This window comes from Heterodontus francisci, chromosome 3 (assembly GCF_036365525.1).
Source record: "Heterodontus francisci isolate sHetFra1 chromosome 3, sHetFra1.hap1, whole genome shotgun sequence".
NCBI lineage: Eukaryota > Metazoa > Chordata > Chondrichthyes > Heterodontiformes > Heterodontidae > Heterodontus > Heterodontus francisci.
The window spans coordinates 41,217,483-41,230,187 of NC_090373.1; the positions used below are offsets into that span (position 1 = coordinate 41,217,483).

The 12,705-nt window shown below is 43.4% G+C and overlaps 1 protein-coding gene across 3 annotated transcripts in view; it reads right to left on the reverse strand.

The window, feature by feature from the left end:
- The window catches only part of LOC137355859 (CUB and sushi domain-containing protein 1-like), a 1,186,508-nt gene that overhangs the window by 765,944 nt on the left and 407,859 nt on the right, over window positions 1-12,705 (reverse strand). For all 3 annotated transcript variants that reach the window (XM_068021465.1, XM_068021474.1, XM_068021456.1), the window contains exons 10-11: window positions 10,412-10,606; window positions 4,408-4,546 (exon numbers count right to left, since the gene is read on the reverse strand). In XM_068021465.1, coding sequence (XP_067877566.1) covers window positions 4,408-4,546; window positions 10,412-10,606 — 334 coding nt within the window. The remainder of the gene's footprint in view (window positions 1-4,407; window positions 4,547-10,411; window positions 10,607-12,705) is intronic.

Genomic DNA, 12,705 nt, shown 5'->3' on the forward strand with positions numbered 1-12,705 from the left:
GACACGCATGGGTGATAATTTTTCATCAGGCTTGATGAAACAGTTCAGTACAATGCTCAAACGAGGCTGTTGTTTGCCTCGAGAGAGTCTTTTAGTTCAAATCCAGCTCTGAGGGAGAGAGATGCAACTGAGTTAATCTTTCAGTGAACGCGCATTGAGTAACACAAATAAATTAGCAGCTTCCACATAGAAAATCGCACATCACAGATCTTCCCAGGGTAGGAATCCTAACACTTAGCTAAAAGTTTGAGATCCAAGATGTTGTTTGGTCCAACAAAACATATCTTTCCTGAAGATAGTGTGTAGGCAGATTGGAAACAAAGCTCTGACTCTGGCTTAATACTCCTGCCTCATTCATCCCCCTTTGTTATATTTAATTACAGTGATATTTTTCTATCCTGTGCCCTAAGCTACAGGGAAATGATCTTTAAAATCAACAAGCTTATTTGTGATAACATATAACATAGCATCCTCTTGTGCAGCACACTTGAAATTTAAGAAGATCTTCTTAATGGAAGCATTATTCTTACTCTATCAATAAAAATTAAAAATTTATCTCGACCACAAATGATTTCTTTCAAGATACATTTTCAGTCAACAGAATGAACTCATTTGTGCATTGTTGCTTCCCTATCCTTCTCTCCTGAAAGTACATTTCACATGTATAAGCAGCCACTCCATTATCCCATCCAAGTAGCCTTACCCAACATCCTTAGTCCATGGGCAGAGACAACGGGCAAGATTTTGTATTTTGGGTTGGAATCCCAATGTCAGGGTTAAATGGGGGTCCTGACCCCGCACTGTGATGCGAACAGTCACCCGACAGTGATATTCCCTTGATTGGCCAATTAGTGGTGAGAGGGCAGGCTCAGCATCTAATTGAGGGCTTTCGAACCTGCACGGCCAATAGGAGGCCTTCCAGCACAGAAGGAGCTGCAGCCTGCCTTTGCAGGTAAGGGAGATAGAGAGGGCGCCTCAAGATCCAACAACTTGAAAAAAATCTGCCTAAAAAATGGCCACAGCTTCTGGACTACCTTTTTTTATTCTTTCATGGGATGTGGGCATCGCTGGCAAGGCAAGATTTTGTTGCCCATCCCTCATTGACCTTGACAATGGAGTGACTTGCTAGGCCATTTCATAGCCAGCCACATTGCTGTGGGTCTGGAGTCACATGTCGGCCAGAACAGGTAAGGGCAATATATTTCCTTCCCTAAAGGACATTAGTGAACCAGATGAGCTTTTATAATAATTGCTGATAGTTTCATGATACCATTACTGAGACTAGCTTTCAATTCAATATCACTCAGTTGAATTTATTAATTAGTTGAATTTAAATTCCACCAGCTGCTGTGGTGAGATTTGAACCCATGCCCCCAGGGCATTAGCCTTGGCCCCGGGATTATTAGGGCAGTGACATTACCACTGTACCACCATTTCCCTACTCTTCGCCAAAGGGCAGCCTGTGGCCGCAGCTGCGGTGTTGTGGTCAAGTAGGTGAGAGGGTCCTTGGAGTTTGCTTGGCCCCAGTTGGCCATCGAGAGGTTGCCTCCAGGCAGCCGCCAGGCTCCAGGCACTGAGGGCGGGGCGTGGTGAAGAACCGGCAGGCTGACTGGCAAATTCCAGTCGACCTCTGATAATTGGCCTAATTGGTCGTTAACTTCGATTAATTGGCTATCCACCACCTGTGGGCGAGTAGCCCTTCCACCCCGATTCCGCCTCCAGCAAAATGGCTTGGGGTAGAATGGCGGCTGGCAAACTGACAGGCCCAGCCTGCGATGCGAAATTACACACCCGCCTGCTTTCGTTCTCGCCCCCATATCAGGGTGAAAATTCTGCCCAATGTTTTAACAACAGCAATGTCTGAGCTAAAACAGCACAGATCAGGGATCAAACCTACAGCTTTCTTGATTCATGTGATTCAGCACTGCACCAGGACCAGCATTTAGCAACTGAGCCATCAAAGACAGTGCTGACATTTCTGAAGTTCTAACTTTGTATCATTATTTTGAAAGTTGCATAAAAACATTTGAAGAAGGGACACTGATTTTCTGTTTGTGTGTTTTTTTGAGTTAGATCAATATTCATAATGGCTCGGATTTTGCAGTCAATGGCGAGTGACGGCTGCCCAAAAGATCTAGCAATCTCTGTGGTGTCGACTTCACCTTTCCTAATGTTAATTTCATTCTGGCATCAACTATAGGGGATCACAGGCATCCAGCTACATTGATATAATCAAGCAGTAATTATGACTTATTATGCCATTGAAACCCAGTTACCCCTTATTTAACATAACTTTTTCAAGGGTTTTAACAGCAAGAATAATAGCATAAAGATGGAAAATCAAGTCAAATCAATGATTTCTAATCAATTTCCATCTGCAAGGACTTTAACAGTGCACACTGTGGAGGACTACAGACAGATACCTCTGGATATCTGCATTTAACTGCACATATACTCAGTTTCACAGAGTAATTATAGGGAACATATAGTTTTTCTACAACTGCAAAATCTGGGCCAATGACAAATAAGACATATCAATAAGTGCCCACATCTTAGTAAAATAATATTTTCAGCAAATATGGCTCACACAGTTGAATAATAAGCCATTGGGTTTTAGCAGTCTAAAGGTAAGTGAGTTATGCACGTTTGATTTACCATCATATATTTTACAGTATATAACGGAGTCCCATGGTGTAAATGGTTCATATTATATCTTGTTTGATAGCAAGAAATTGACAAATTTTAGATAAGCACATAAATGTGCTGACGCAACCTGACTATGCTGGGATCCATGAGATGTTCTGCTCAAAAACAGTCACACAATTCTTTTCAAGAGAAAACCCCATGAAGAATCTTACAATGTGGGATAGAAAATAAGATTTGAATGGCACAATGGCATTAACACATTGAACTCTGATTTATGAGATTTGGGTTTAAATTTATTCCAGATTACTGCAATTAAAGTTGAAAATCTACCTCATAAAGTTGGAGAGGTGGACAGTGAAAGTGACTCAGAGGAGGGTTGCCTTGAGCAACATTGTGGTATCATGGAATGGGGTCACCGACGGTTCGGATCGGGGGTCAGGGACTGGTGGGATACAGGTAGAATACAAAGGTAGTGGCGGAATATTCTAAAGTCAAGGTTATAGACAACCTTTTTTGTAGTTATAAATAGTATGTGCCTCTGTGATGGAAGGGTGAAGGACATCACAGAATGTCAGAGAAGGGAGGGAGAGCAACAAAACGTCATAGTCCATATTGGAACAATTGAGGTTTGGAACAAGGATTTTCAGCAATTAAGCACTGGAATGAAAAACAAAATTGAAAAACAAGATCTCAAAATGGTAATTTCTGTATTCTTTTCTGCACCAAGTGCGAGACAGGGTAAGGAGATTAGAAAAGTCAATGATCTCCCTCTGTGTTGTAAAATATCTATGTTCCTATTCACATATGGCAACATTCCATTCATGTTTTGACCTTATAAAAGAATTCTACCCAAAACATTTACTATTTCCTCTAACCACCAGTTGATTATTATAACAAGGTTGAATGAAAGTCATTAGTTGTCGTAGAGATGACTCTGTTTACACCTTTGAGGTATTATGATTCAATTCGGTGAAATGAACTTCCTTTTTGGAAGTGGTTTTCATATTTAAGTCGAAGTCCAATTCCCTGCCACCACCCACTCCCCCCCCCCCACCCCCACCTCCCATTTCCAGAGTACACTAGCACTCTCTGCTGATTTTCATTTAATCCAACTACAGGAACATTTCTGTGATTGCAAGTCTTAGTTTATTTCAAGAGAGGTTTGAATTCCATTACTGTTAAATCTAGGGTTCTGGAAGCCGATTCACATTCCAATATTGAAAGTTCAGTAGCCCAAAGGTGGAGTCAAGGACTCTTTGATAAACCTATAACACTATTAACAGGCAGGATATAAGAGAATAGTTTGAATCGGGAATTCTCTGACACAAACCATGGTTGAAGTAGAATCCATCAATTATTTTAAAGGGTACAGGGAGTAAGCAGAAAAGTGCATTCAGACTAGATCCCTCAAGGAGAATAAAAAAATTGCAGATTTGAAAAACTAAATGGCCTGTCTCTACGCTGTAATCGTTTACAGTTCTATGCCATTTATAAATGTGTTAGTGATATCTTGTGGCAGAACATCAGGATTACAGTTTTTTCTATTATATTAAAAAGCTGTCAAGATCTGATTCCTTGAAACCTTGCTGGAATGTAAAAGTAGAGCGTTAGCCCTCTATCGAACTATTGGACACATATTTTTAGATTCATAGTTCAGTTTTTTAACATTTGAAATTTAATTCTGCTTATTGCATATTTAAAGACAAGCAAAAGTGTTTAAGGTCAATTTAGTTTTAGTTAAAAGCAAAGAAAATGAATAACCTGTCAAATGTAATTTTGATGGAATGTCGTAGTTCTGCTTCGATCACCCATTCACAGTTCAGTGAGTCCTTGTAATATCCTGGCCATCCTGGAGATAGAATTACACCACTAGGTGCTGTCAATTGGCCACCACATGGCGCTGGAAGATAAGGAATAAAAATACAGAACTCCATTTAAATACAAACAACTTCTTCCTGCAATTCATCAAATATTTCACATAACAAAAGCACTATATTATCTGTTATTTCTAAAGACTCATAACAGTAAATGAGTTTGTCAAGAATCAACAAGTGCATTGTAGGCAACAAAGTTCAAGCTGAGGGCACAGTGGGTTAAATATACTGATGTAGTGTCCCACAGCTGGTACTATACGATGTGTTTTCCTGATATCCCCCAAGTTCCTCAAATGAAGGAGCAAAGGAAGGTAAAGAGGCTTTCTCAAAGGGAAGGAGGGACAAAAATAAAACCTGTTAACACGGTTCCATTTTGAAAGGGGTCTTTCACCGGCTGTCCAAATCTCCACTATTAACATGGAAATTAGAGCCCTGTCATGTAAATAGGATCCAATTCTGATTTTAGATCAGAATTGATATGAGCCTGTGAAGTGCATACTCCGACCAGGTCCATGAATGATGAAGCCAAAGTCGCCCATTAAAAGTAAGTGTTGAGTTATTTTTGTGGGCCCTGGAGAAAAAAGCGTGCTCCTCAGAGGTCCACAAAAATAATCAGGGCTGCTGCTGCTTGGGACTCAGTCCCTCTAAGATCGCAACCATCTCCCACACCACAAATTAACTTGCTGGCACTCACCCTACCCAATTTTGAAATATCAATCCGGCAAGGTACACCGGGACACTTATTTGGCACCCAGCACCTTGCCTGATGCTGGGGCCTCTTCACTGCTGGAATGAGTGGCTGACCAAAGCAGTCCATTAGGTGATGGCCCAAATTTCAAATTAGACCCTATTCTATTAAAGGGAATGTGGCAGCATCAGTAAGAAATTGGCTAAAGGGCAAGAAACAGAGAATCGTGGGATAGAATTATTTTCAGATCGGAGGGATCTAAACAGTTGTGTCACCAGGAGTCAGTCTTAGGACCATTGGCAAATGCATGATCTGGACCATGGCCTTATTTATTTATTTGTTTAGAGATACAGCAATAAAACAAGCCCTTCGGCCCAACAAGTCTGTGCCGACCAACAACCACCCATTTATACTAATCCTGTAAGTATGATCTGGAGCATGGTTGACTATGCAAAAGACCACACGTGATTTGACAACATGGGTAGGTTAGTTAACTGGGCAGCTGGACAGTTAGGTGAAATACAATGTAGCAAAAGTAAATGAGGTGATATGTTTTGGGCAAAAGAATGAGAGGAAATGCAAACTATAAGGTGAAAATTTAAAAAAAAAGTAGAACAGCAGAGAGCCTTATGAGTGCATACGAATAAACCTTTAAAAAATGTGAAGGTAATTAATAAAGCTGCAAAAAACATATAGGATCCTAGGTTTTATAAATAGAGTTCAAAAGCAGAGGTAATACTTTTTTTATTTGTTCATGGAATGTGTGCATCACTGGCTAGGCCAGCATTTATTGCCCATCCCTAATTGTCCTTGAGAAGGTGGTGTTGAGTTGCCTCATTGCTGCAGATTGTGTGGAGAAGGTACACCTTCAGTAATTTTAGGTAGGAAGCTCCAGAATTTTGACCCAGCGACAACTAAAGTGATATATTTCAAATCAGGATGTTGTGTGACTTGGAAGAGAAACTTACAAGTGGTGGTGCGCCCATGTGCCTGCTGCCCTTGTTCTACTAGGAGGCAGCAGTCATGGATTTGGGAGATGCTGTCAAAGAAGCCTTGGAAACTTACTGCAGTGCATCTTGTAGATGGTACACACTGCTGCCACTGTACATGGGTGGTGGAGGGAGTGAATGTTTAAGGTGGTGTATGGGGCTGCAATCAAGCGGGTTGCTTTGTCCTGAGCTTCTTGAGTGTTTTTGGAGCTGCACCCATCCAGGCAAGTGGAGAGTATTCCATCACACCCCTGACCTGTGCCTTGTAGATTGTGGACAGGCTTTGGAAAGACAGAAGGTAAGTTACTAGCCACAGAATTCCTAGCCTCTGACCTGCTAGTGTAGCAGGCTGGTCCAGTTAAGTTTCTAGTCAATTGTAACTCCCAGGATGTTGATGGCTGTGGAATTCAGCGATTGTAAGGTCATTGAATGTCATGGGGAGGTGGTTAGATTCCCTCTTGTTGGAGATGTTTATTGTCCGGTATTTGTGCGGCACAAATGTAACTTGCCACTTATCAACCCATGCCTGAATGTTGTCCAGGTCCTGCTGCATGTGGGCAGGGGCTGCTTCGTTATTTGAGAAGTTGCGAATACAACTGAATCCAGTGTAATCATCAGCAAACATCCCCCACTTCTGACCTTATAATGGAGGGAATGCCATTGATGAAGCAGCTAAAAATGTTTGGGCCTAGGACACTACCCTGAAGAACTCCTGCAGTAATGTCCTGGGACTGAGATGATTGACCTCCAACAATCACAACCATCTTCCTTTGTACCAGGTATGACTCCAATCAGCAGAGAGTTTTCCCTGATTCCCATTGATTCCAGTTTTGCTGGGGCTCCTTGATGCCAGACTCGGACAAATGTTGTGTTGATGTCAAGGGCAGACACTCTCACCTCACCTCTAGAGTTCAGCACTTTTGTTCAAGTTTGGACCAAGGCTGTAATGAGGTCAGGAGCTGGTAACCCTGGCGGAACCCAAACTGAGCATCAGTGAGCAGGTTATTGCTGAGCAAGTGCTGCTTGATAGCACTGCCGATGACACCTTCCACTTTGCTGATGATCAAGAGTAGACTGATGCGGTGGTAATTGCCCGGGTTGGACATGTACTGTTTTTTGTGCACAGGACATATGTGGGCAATTTTCCACATTGTCGGGTAGACACCAGTGTTGCAGCTGCACTGGAACAGTTTGGCTCAGGGCGTTGCTAGTTCTGGAGAACAAGTCTTCAGTACTATTGTCGGAATGTTGTCAGGGCTCATAGCAGGTAATAGTAGAGTGGGGGATATGCTATGACATGAGGTTACAAATTGTGATTGAATACACTTCTGCTCCTGTTGATAGCCCACAGCACCTCATGGATGCCCAGTTTTGAGTTAACAGATCTGTTCAAAATCTATCCCATTTAGCATGGTTGTAGTGCCACACAATACGATGGAGGATATCCTCAATGTGAAGACGGGACTTCATCTCCACAAGAACTGTGTGGTGCTCACTCCTACCAATATTGTCATGGATAGATGCATCTGTGACAGGTAGATTGGTGAGGACAAGGCCAAGTAGATTTTTCCCTCTTGTTGGCTCCCTCACCACCTGCCGCATACCCAGTCGAGGAGCTCTGTCGTTTAGGACTCAGCCAGCTCAATCAGTAATGGTGCTACCAAGCCACTCTTGGTGATTGACATTGAATTCTCCCATCCAGAGTACATTCTGTGCTCTTGCCACCCTTCTTCCAAGAGGTGTTCAACATGGAGGAGTACTGATTCATTAGCTGAGGGGGCAATAAGAGGTAATCAGCAGGATGTTTCCTTGCTCATGTTTGACTTGATGCCATGAGACCTCATGAGGTCTGGAGTCGATGTTGAGGACTCCCAGGGCAATTCCATCCCTACTGTATACCACTGTGCCACCACCTCTGCTGGGTCTGTCCTGTCGGTGGGACAGGACATACCCAGGGATGGTAATGATGGTGTAAGGGATGATTCTGTGAGTATGACTATGTCAGGCTGTTCCTTGACTAGTCTGTAGGACAGCTCTCCCAATTTTGACACAAGTCCCCAGATGTCAGTAAGCAGGACTGTGCAGGGTCAACAGGGTTGAGTTTGCCATTGTCGTTTCCAGTGCCAGGGTCAATACTGGGTGTTTCATCCAGTTTCATTCATTTTAGACTTTTCTCTAGTGGTTTGCTACAACTGAGTGACTTGACTAGGCCATTTCAGAGGGCAGTTAAGATTCAAACACATTGCTGTGCGTATGGAGTCACATGTAGGCCGGACCAGGTACGGACGGCAGATTTCCTTCCCTAAAGGACATTAGTGAACCAGATGGGTTTTTATGACAATCGACAATGATTTCATGGTCACCATTACTGAAACTTGCTTTTCTAATTCCAGATTTATTAATTGTATTTAAATTCCACCAGCTACTGTGGTGGGATTTGAATCCATGTCCCCAGAGCATTAGCCTCGGTCTGTGGATTGCTAGTCCATTGACCTTACCCACCAAGCCACCACCTCCGCACCAAATGAATATATATCTATATAAGTTATGGATTAGGCAGCAATTAGAATATTGTGCCCAGTTTTGGGTGCTTGGGTACTATAGGAATGATAATAAAACTATGGACAGGGTACAGGTTTAGCAGAGATGAGGGGCTCCGTGGCGGGGGGGGGATCGGAGTGGTAGTGGCCCACCACGGCGTCCGACGCCGGGAATGCCAGGCCCGATCCTCCTGGTGGTGGGGAAGCTCCTTGCTGCAAATTCGCGACTCCATGGCAGTACCTGAATGTCAATATTAAAATCAGCTATTTAAATACATTTAAATGGAAGCCGGAGTGATTTTACTGGCAGTTCCGGATCTTCCGAGTGATGTGTGGCCTTCACTTTCCTATTCAGGGAAAGCTGGCGCCACCGAGGTGGAGAAGGGGGGAGCTCTGCATTTGTAGTGAAATGCGGGGCATGGGGGGGGTGGGTACTGCGGTGGGAGAGGGAAAGGGGTCAACGCTGCTTTCAGTTATGGAGGAGATACTAAAGTAACCAGGGATCTTTTCATTAAAAAAAGTCAAATTTAAATGTGGATCTGATCATGGTGTTTTAATAAATAGGAACAGTTATTTCCACTGAGCAATAATTCAGGAACAAGAAGTTATCAGCTTCAGATCATCAGCAAAAAAAACCCAAAAGTAAACGTTAGAAAATGTATTTTTTATTTTACACAGAATGTTGTTAGTAGAGGTATGCAAAGGAAACCCGACGCGAGCCCAAATTCCAGACCCGGAGGTCTGACCCGACCCGAACTTTTGAAAATTCAAATATAATACAAGGGTTTGAAGCCCTTTAAAAATGGCGCCAGCACCTACGCAGTGGTGCCAGATGCCATTGCTGGGGATAGAGCACCCGCCCCCTCCACGTCATCGGTGGGGAGTGCGGCGGGGTGGGGGGGGTGGGGGTTCGCCCTGGCATGACAACGAGCCACTGCGTATAATATCACAGAGCAAATCCCACGCGTGCGCCCTGCCATATTTGAAGCTTGCCGCCAAGATCGGCAGCGAATAGGTAAAATTCAGCTTCAGATGTTCAAGAGGAAAAGCCCCTAAAAAAGATACACCTCAAATAATTTTTTTGAGCCGTGGAGGAACAATTTTTCTCCAAGCTCACAAGAATAATGTGAACCATTGCCACCACAAGCACCTTCCCCTTCAATACCATTCTTTTACCCCATTCCCCCCCATCGCACCCTGCCAACAATACCTATCAACCTGGTGGCTAGGTCAAACTCTGGGCCACATGGATTGCCTTGCCCTTGAGCTGGTAAGCAGCAGCAGGATTTCTGTGAAGGGCATGCAACACGTCAAAGGCAGTTAATGATGCCCCACCCTCAGAATGACTCCTGCTGGAGGCATTAGGCAGCTTGTCCTCATGTTCTACTGGCTGGCTGTCCAATAGTTCAAATAGCCCCTTAACTGATTAGTCCTTTCAGAGAGCCGGGAGAGGAATGATTGAGCTGAATGGAATTTTCTGATCTGTAAATTTCCATGATTCTAAACTGTACTTTCAGATACAATTTCAATTAACAATCTATTATAGGGGAAAATGGACTCATTTCATTACATAATTCTAAAGGAGTAACTAAAATCGTATTGAGGTGTTTGTAACAGTGAATGAATCCTATTTCTTCTCCTTCCCTGAATAAACATGGCATTTGTAGTAGTTACCTTCACATCGTGGCACAGCAGAATTCCAGATGACGTTCCCCTCCTGCATAATACAGGTTATGGTCTCAGATCCTTGCGTTTTAATAAAACCTTCATCACAGTGGAAAGACACAGAACTTCCCAACAGGAAAATATCACCAAAACGTCTTCCGTTGACTGGGATGCCAGGGTCATGACATTCATTTTGGCCAAAAGCTGGTTAAGAATAATATAAAAAGAATACTCTTACTGTCTGAAAATTACTCAGAAACAATTTTTAAAGAACTCCTTTTGGCTTTTACCCCAATCACTATTATGCAGACATGTTTTTGACTTTACTCTGGTTGCCGATCCACTAGATTTTGGCAGCACCAACACCTTTATAGAAGGGATAAAACAGAAAGTTTTGGAAATACTCAGCAGGTCTGGCAGCATCTGTGGAGAGAGAAGCAGAGGTAATGTTTCAGCTCTGTGACCTTTCATCAGAACTGTTCTAATGAAAGGTCACAGACCTGAAACGTTAACTCTGCTTCTCTCTCCACAGATGCTGCCTGACCTGCTGAGTATTTACAGTACTTTCAGTTTTCATTTCAGATTTACAGCATCTGCAGTGTTTTGCTTTTACCTTTACGGAAGGGGTTCTTTATGGAGTTTTTTGTGTGAATTTTGTGCTGATCAAATTGAAGGATTTCAGTAATGAGAGGAACACTCTTCGGTATAGCATTAAGCATATTTGAGTGAGATTGACATTTTAGCACCGAATTAGGAGCAGTTTTCTGCTGTGGGTCTACTGAGTTCCCATACTCCATTTGTGGAGGGGCCTTAAAGCCAACATGCCACTAAAGACAAAAGATTACTCTCTAACTTACTGCATCACTCAGACCCTCACTTTTAGGGTTTAAATGACCAGTGTTTCATACCCGTGCAACATTTTTTAAAGAAATACAGACAACTCAGGTCAAATGCAACAGAATATGTAGCATAATTAGCAGATTATTAACAATTTAGACATAAAGAGATATTCACAATGATAAAGCAATTAAAGCAGTCATAAAAGAATCCACGTCACACTCTTTCACCAGCTGGGAGGGCAGATGGTTCACATCTCCCAGTGCTATTCTGACACTAGAAGGTGTGTGAGGAATGCTTGATGCAATCACTTTTGATATTTCCCTCATGCCTACATGGGGAGAAGACAAATCAAATGTAATAAGACTTTTAAAAGTCTGCAAATAAGCAGAGGAAAAGAAGACTGAAGGAGGTAAGAAGTTCCACACCTTTGAGACCTTGGGACAGAATAAACTTCAGGAGGAAATAGTGAAATTGAACCCAGTGCTAACTTTGGAAAGAAAGGAGGTTCGATACATTCAAGAGAAAATATTGCAGATTCTGGAAATCTTTAATATAAACAGAAAATGCAGGAAATACTCAGCAGGCCAGACATCACCTGTGGGCAGAGTAACAGAGTTTACATTTCAGGTCAATGACCCTTCATCAGAATTTCATCAGACCTTTCATCTGATCAAAGATCATCGGCCTGAAACATTAACTCTGTTTCTCTCTCCACAGATGCTGCCAGACCTGCTGAGTATTTCTAGCGTTCTCTGTTTTTATTTCAGGTTTTACGCATTAGGGGCTGAATTTAATCACAAGAAATGCTGGAACCACTCAGCAGGTCTGGCAGCATCTGTGGAAAGGGAAGCAGAGTTAACGTTTCGGGTCAGTGACCCTTCTTCGGAAGATCCGAAACGTTAACTCTGCTTCCCTTTCCACAGATGCTGCCAGACCTGCTGAGTGGTTCCAGCATTTCTTGTTTTATTTCAGATTTCCAGCATCCACAGTGTTTTGCTTTTATTTTACTGAATTTAATCACGGTGGTGAGGCTCTGGTCGCCGGGCCCGGGCCGAAAAGGCAGTGGGACCCCCGCCTCGGCATTTCGGAACCCCTTGATGCAATTCAATGGCTCTCAGGCACTTAAGTGTCTGGCGCCTTGGTCCCTGTCCCTTTAAGGATGGGTTGCCTGCCTCCGAGAGCTGCTGGCCAATCAGAGTGCTGGCAGCTCAGTCGTATCGGCAGCACCACCGATTGTAGTGGCCACTGCTGGTACTGCACCAGGCCCGGGAACAGGCCCAGACTGGAGCCCCCAGACTTGAGGTAAGTGAGGTGGGGTTGCTGGGGCCAGTCCGGTAGGCCCTGGTGATGGGCGGGGGAGGGGAGGGGGGAGTGGGAGGGTGGGTGATGAGTAAGAGGGTGTGTTATGGGAGCTGGGTTGATGGCCGACAGGGGCCCACTGTGGGCCACAGATTGCCATGGAA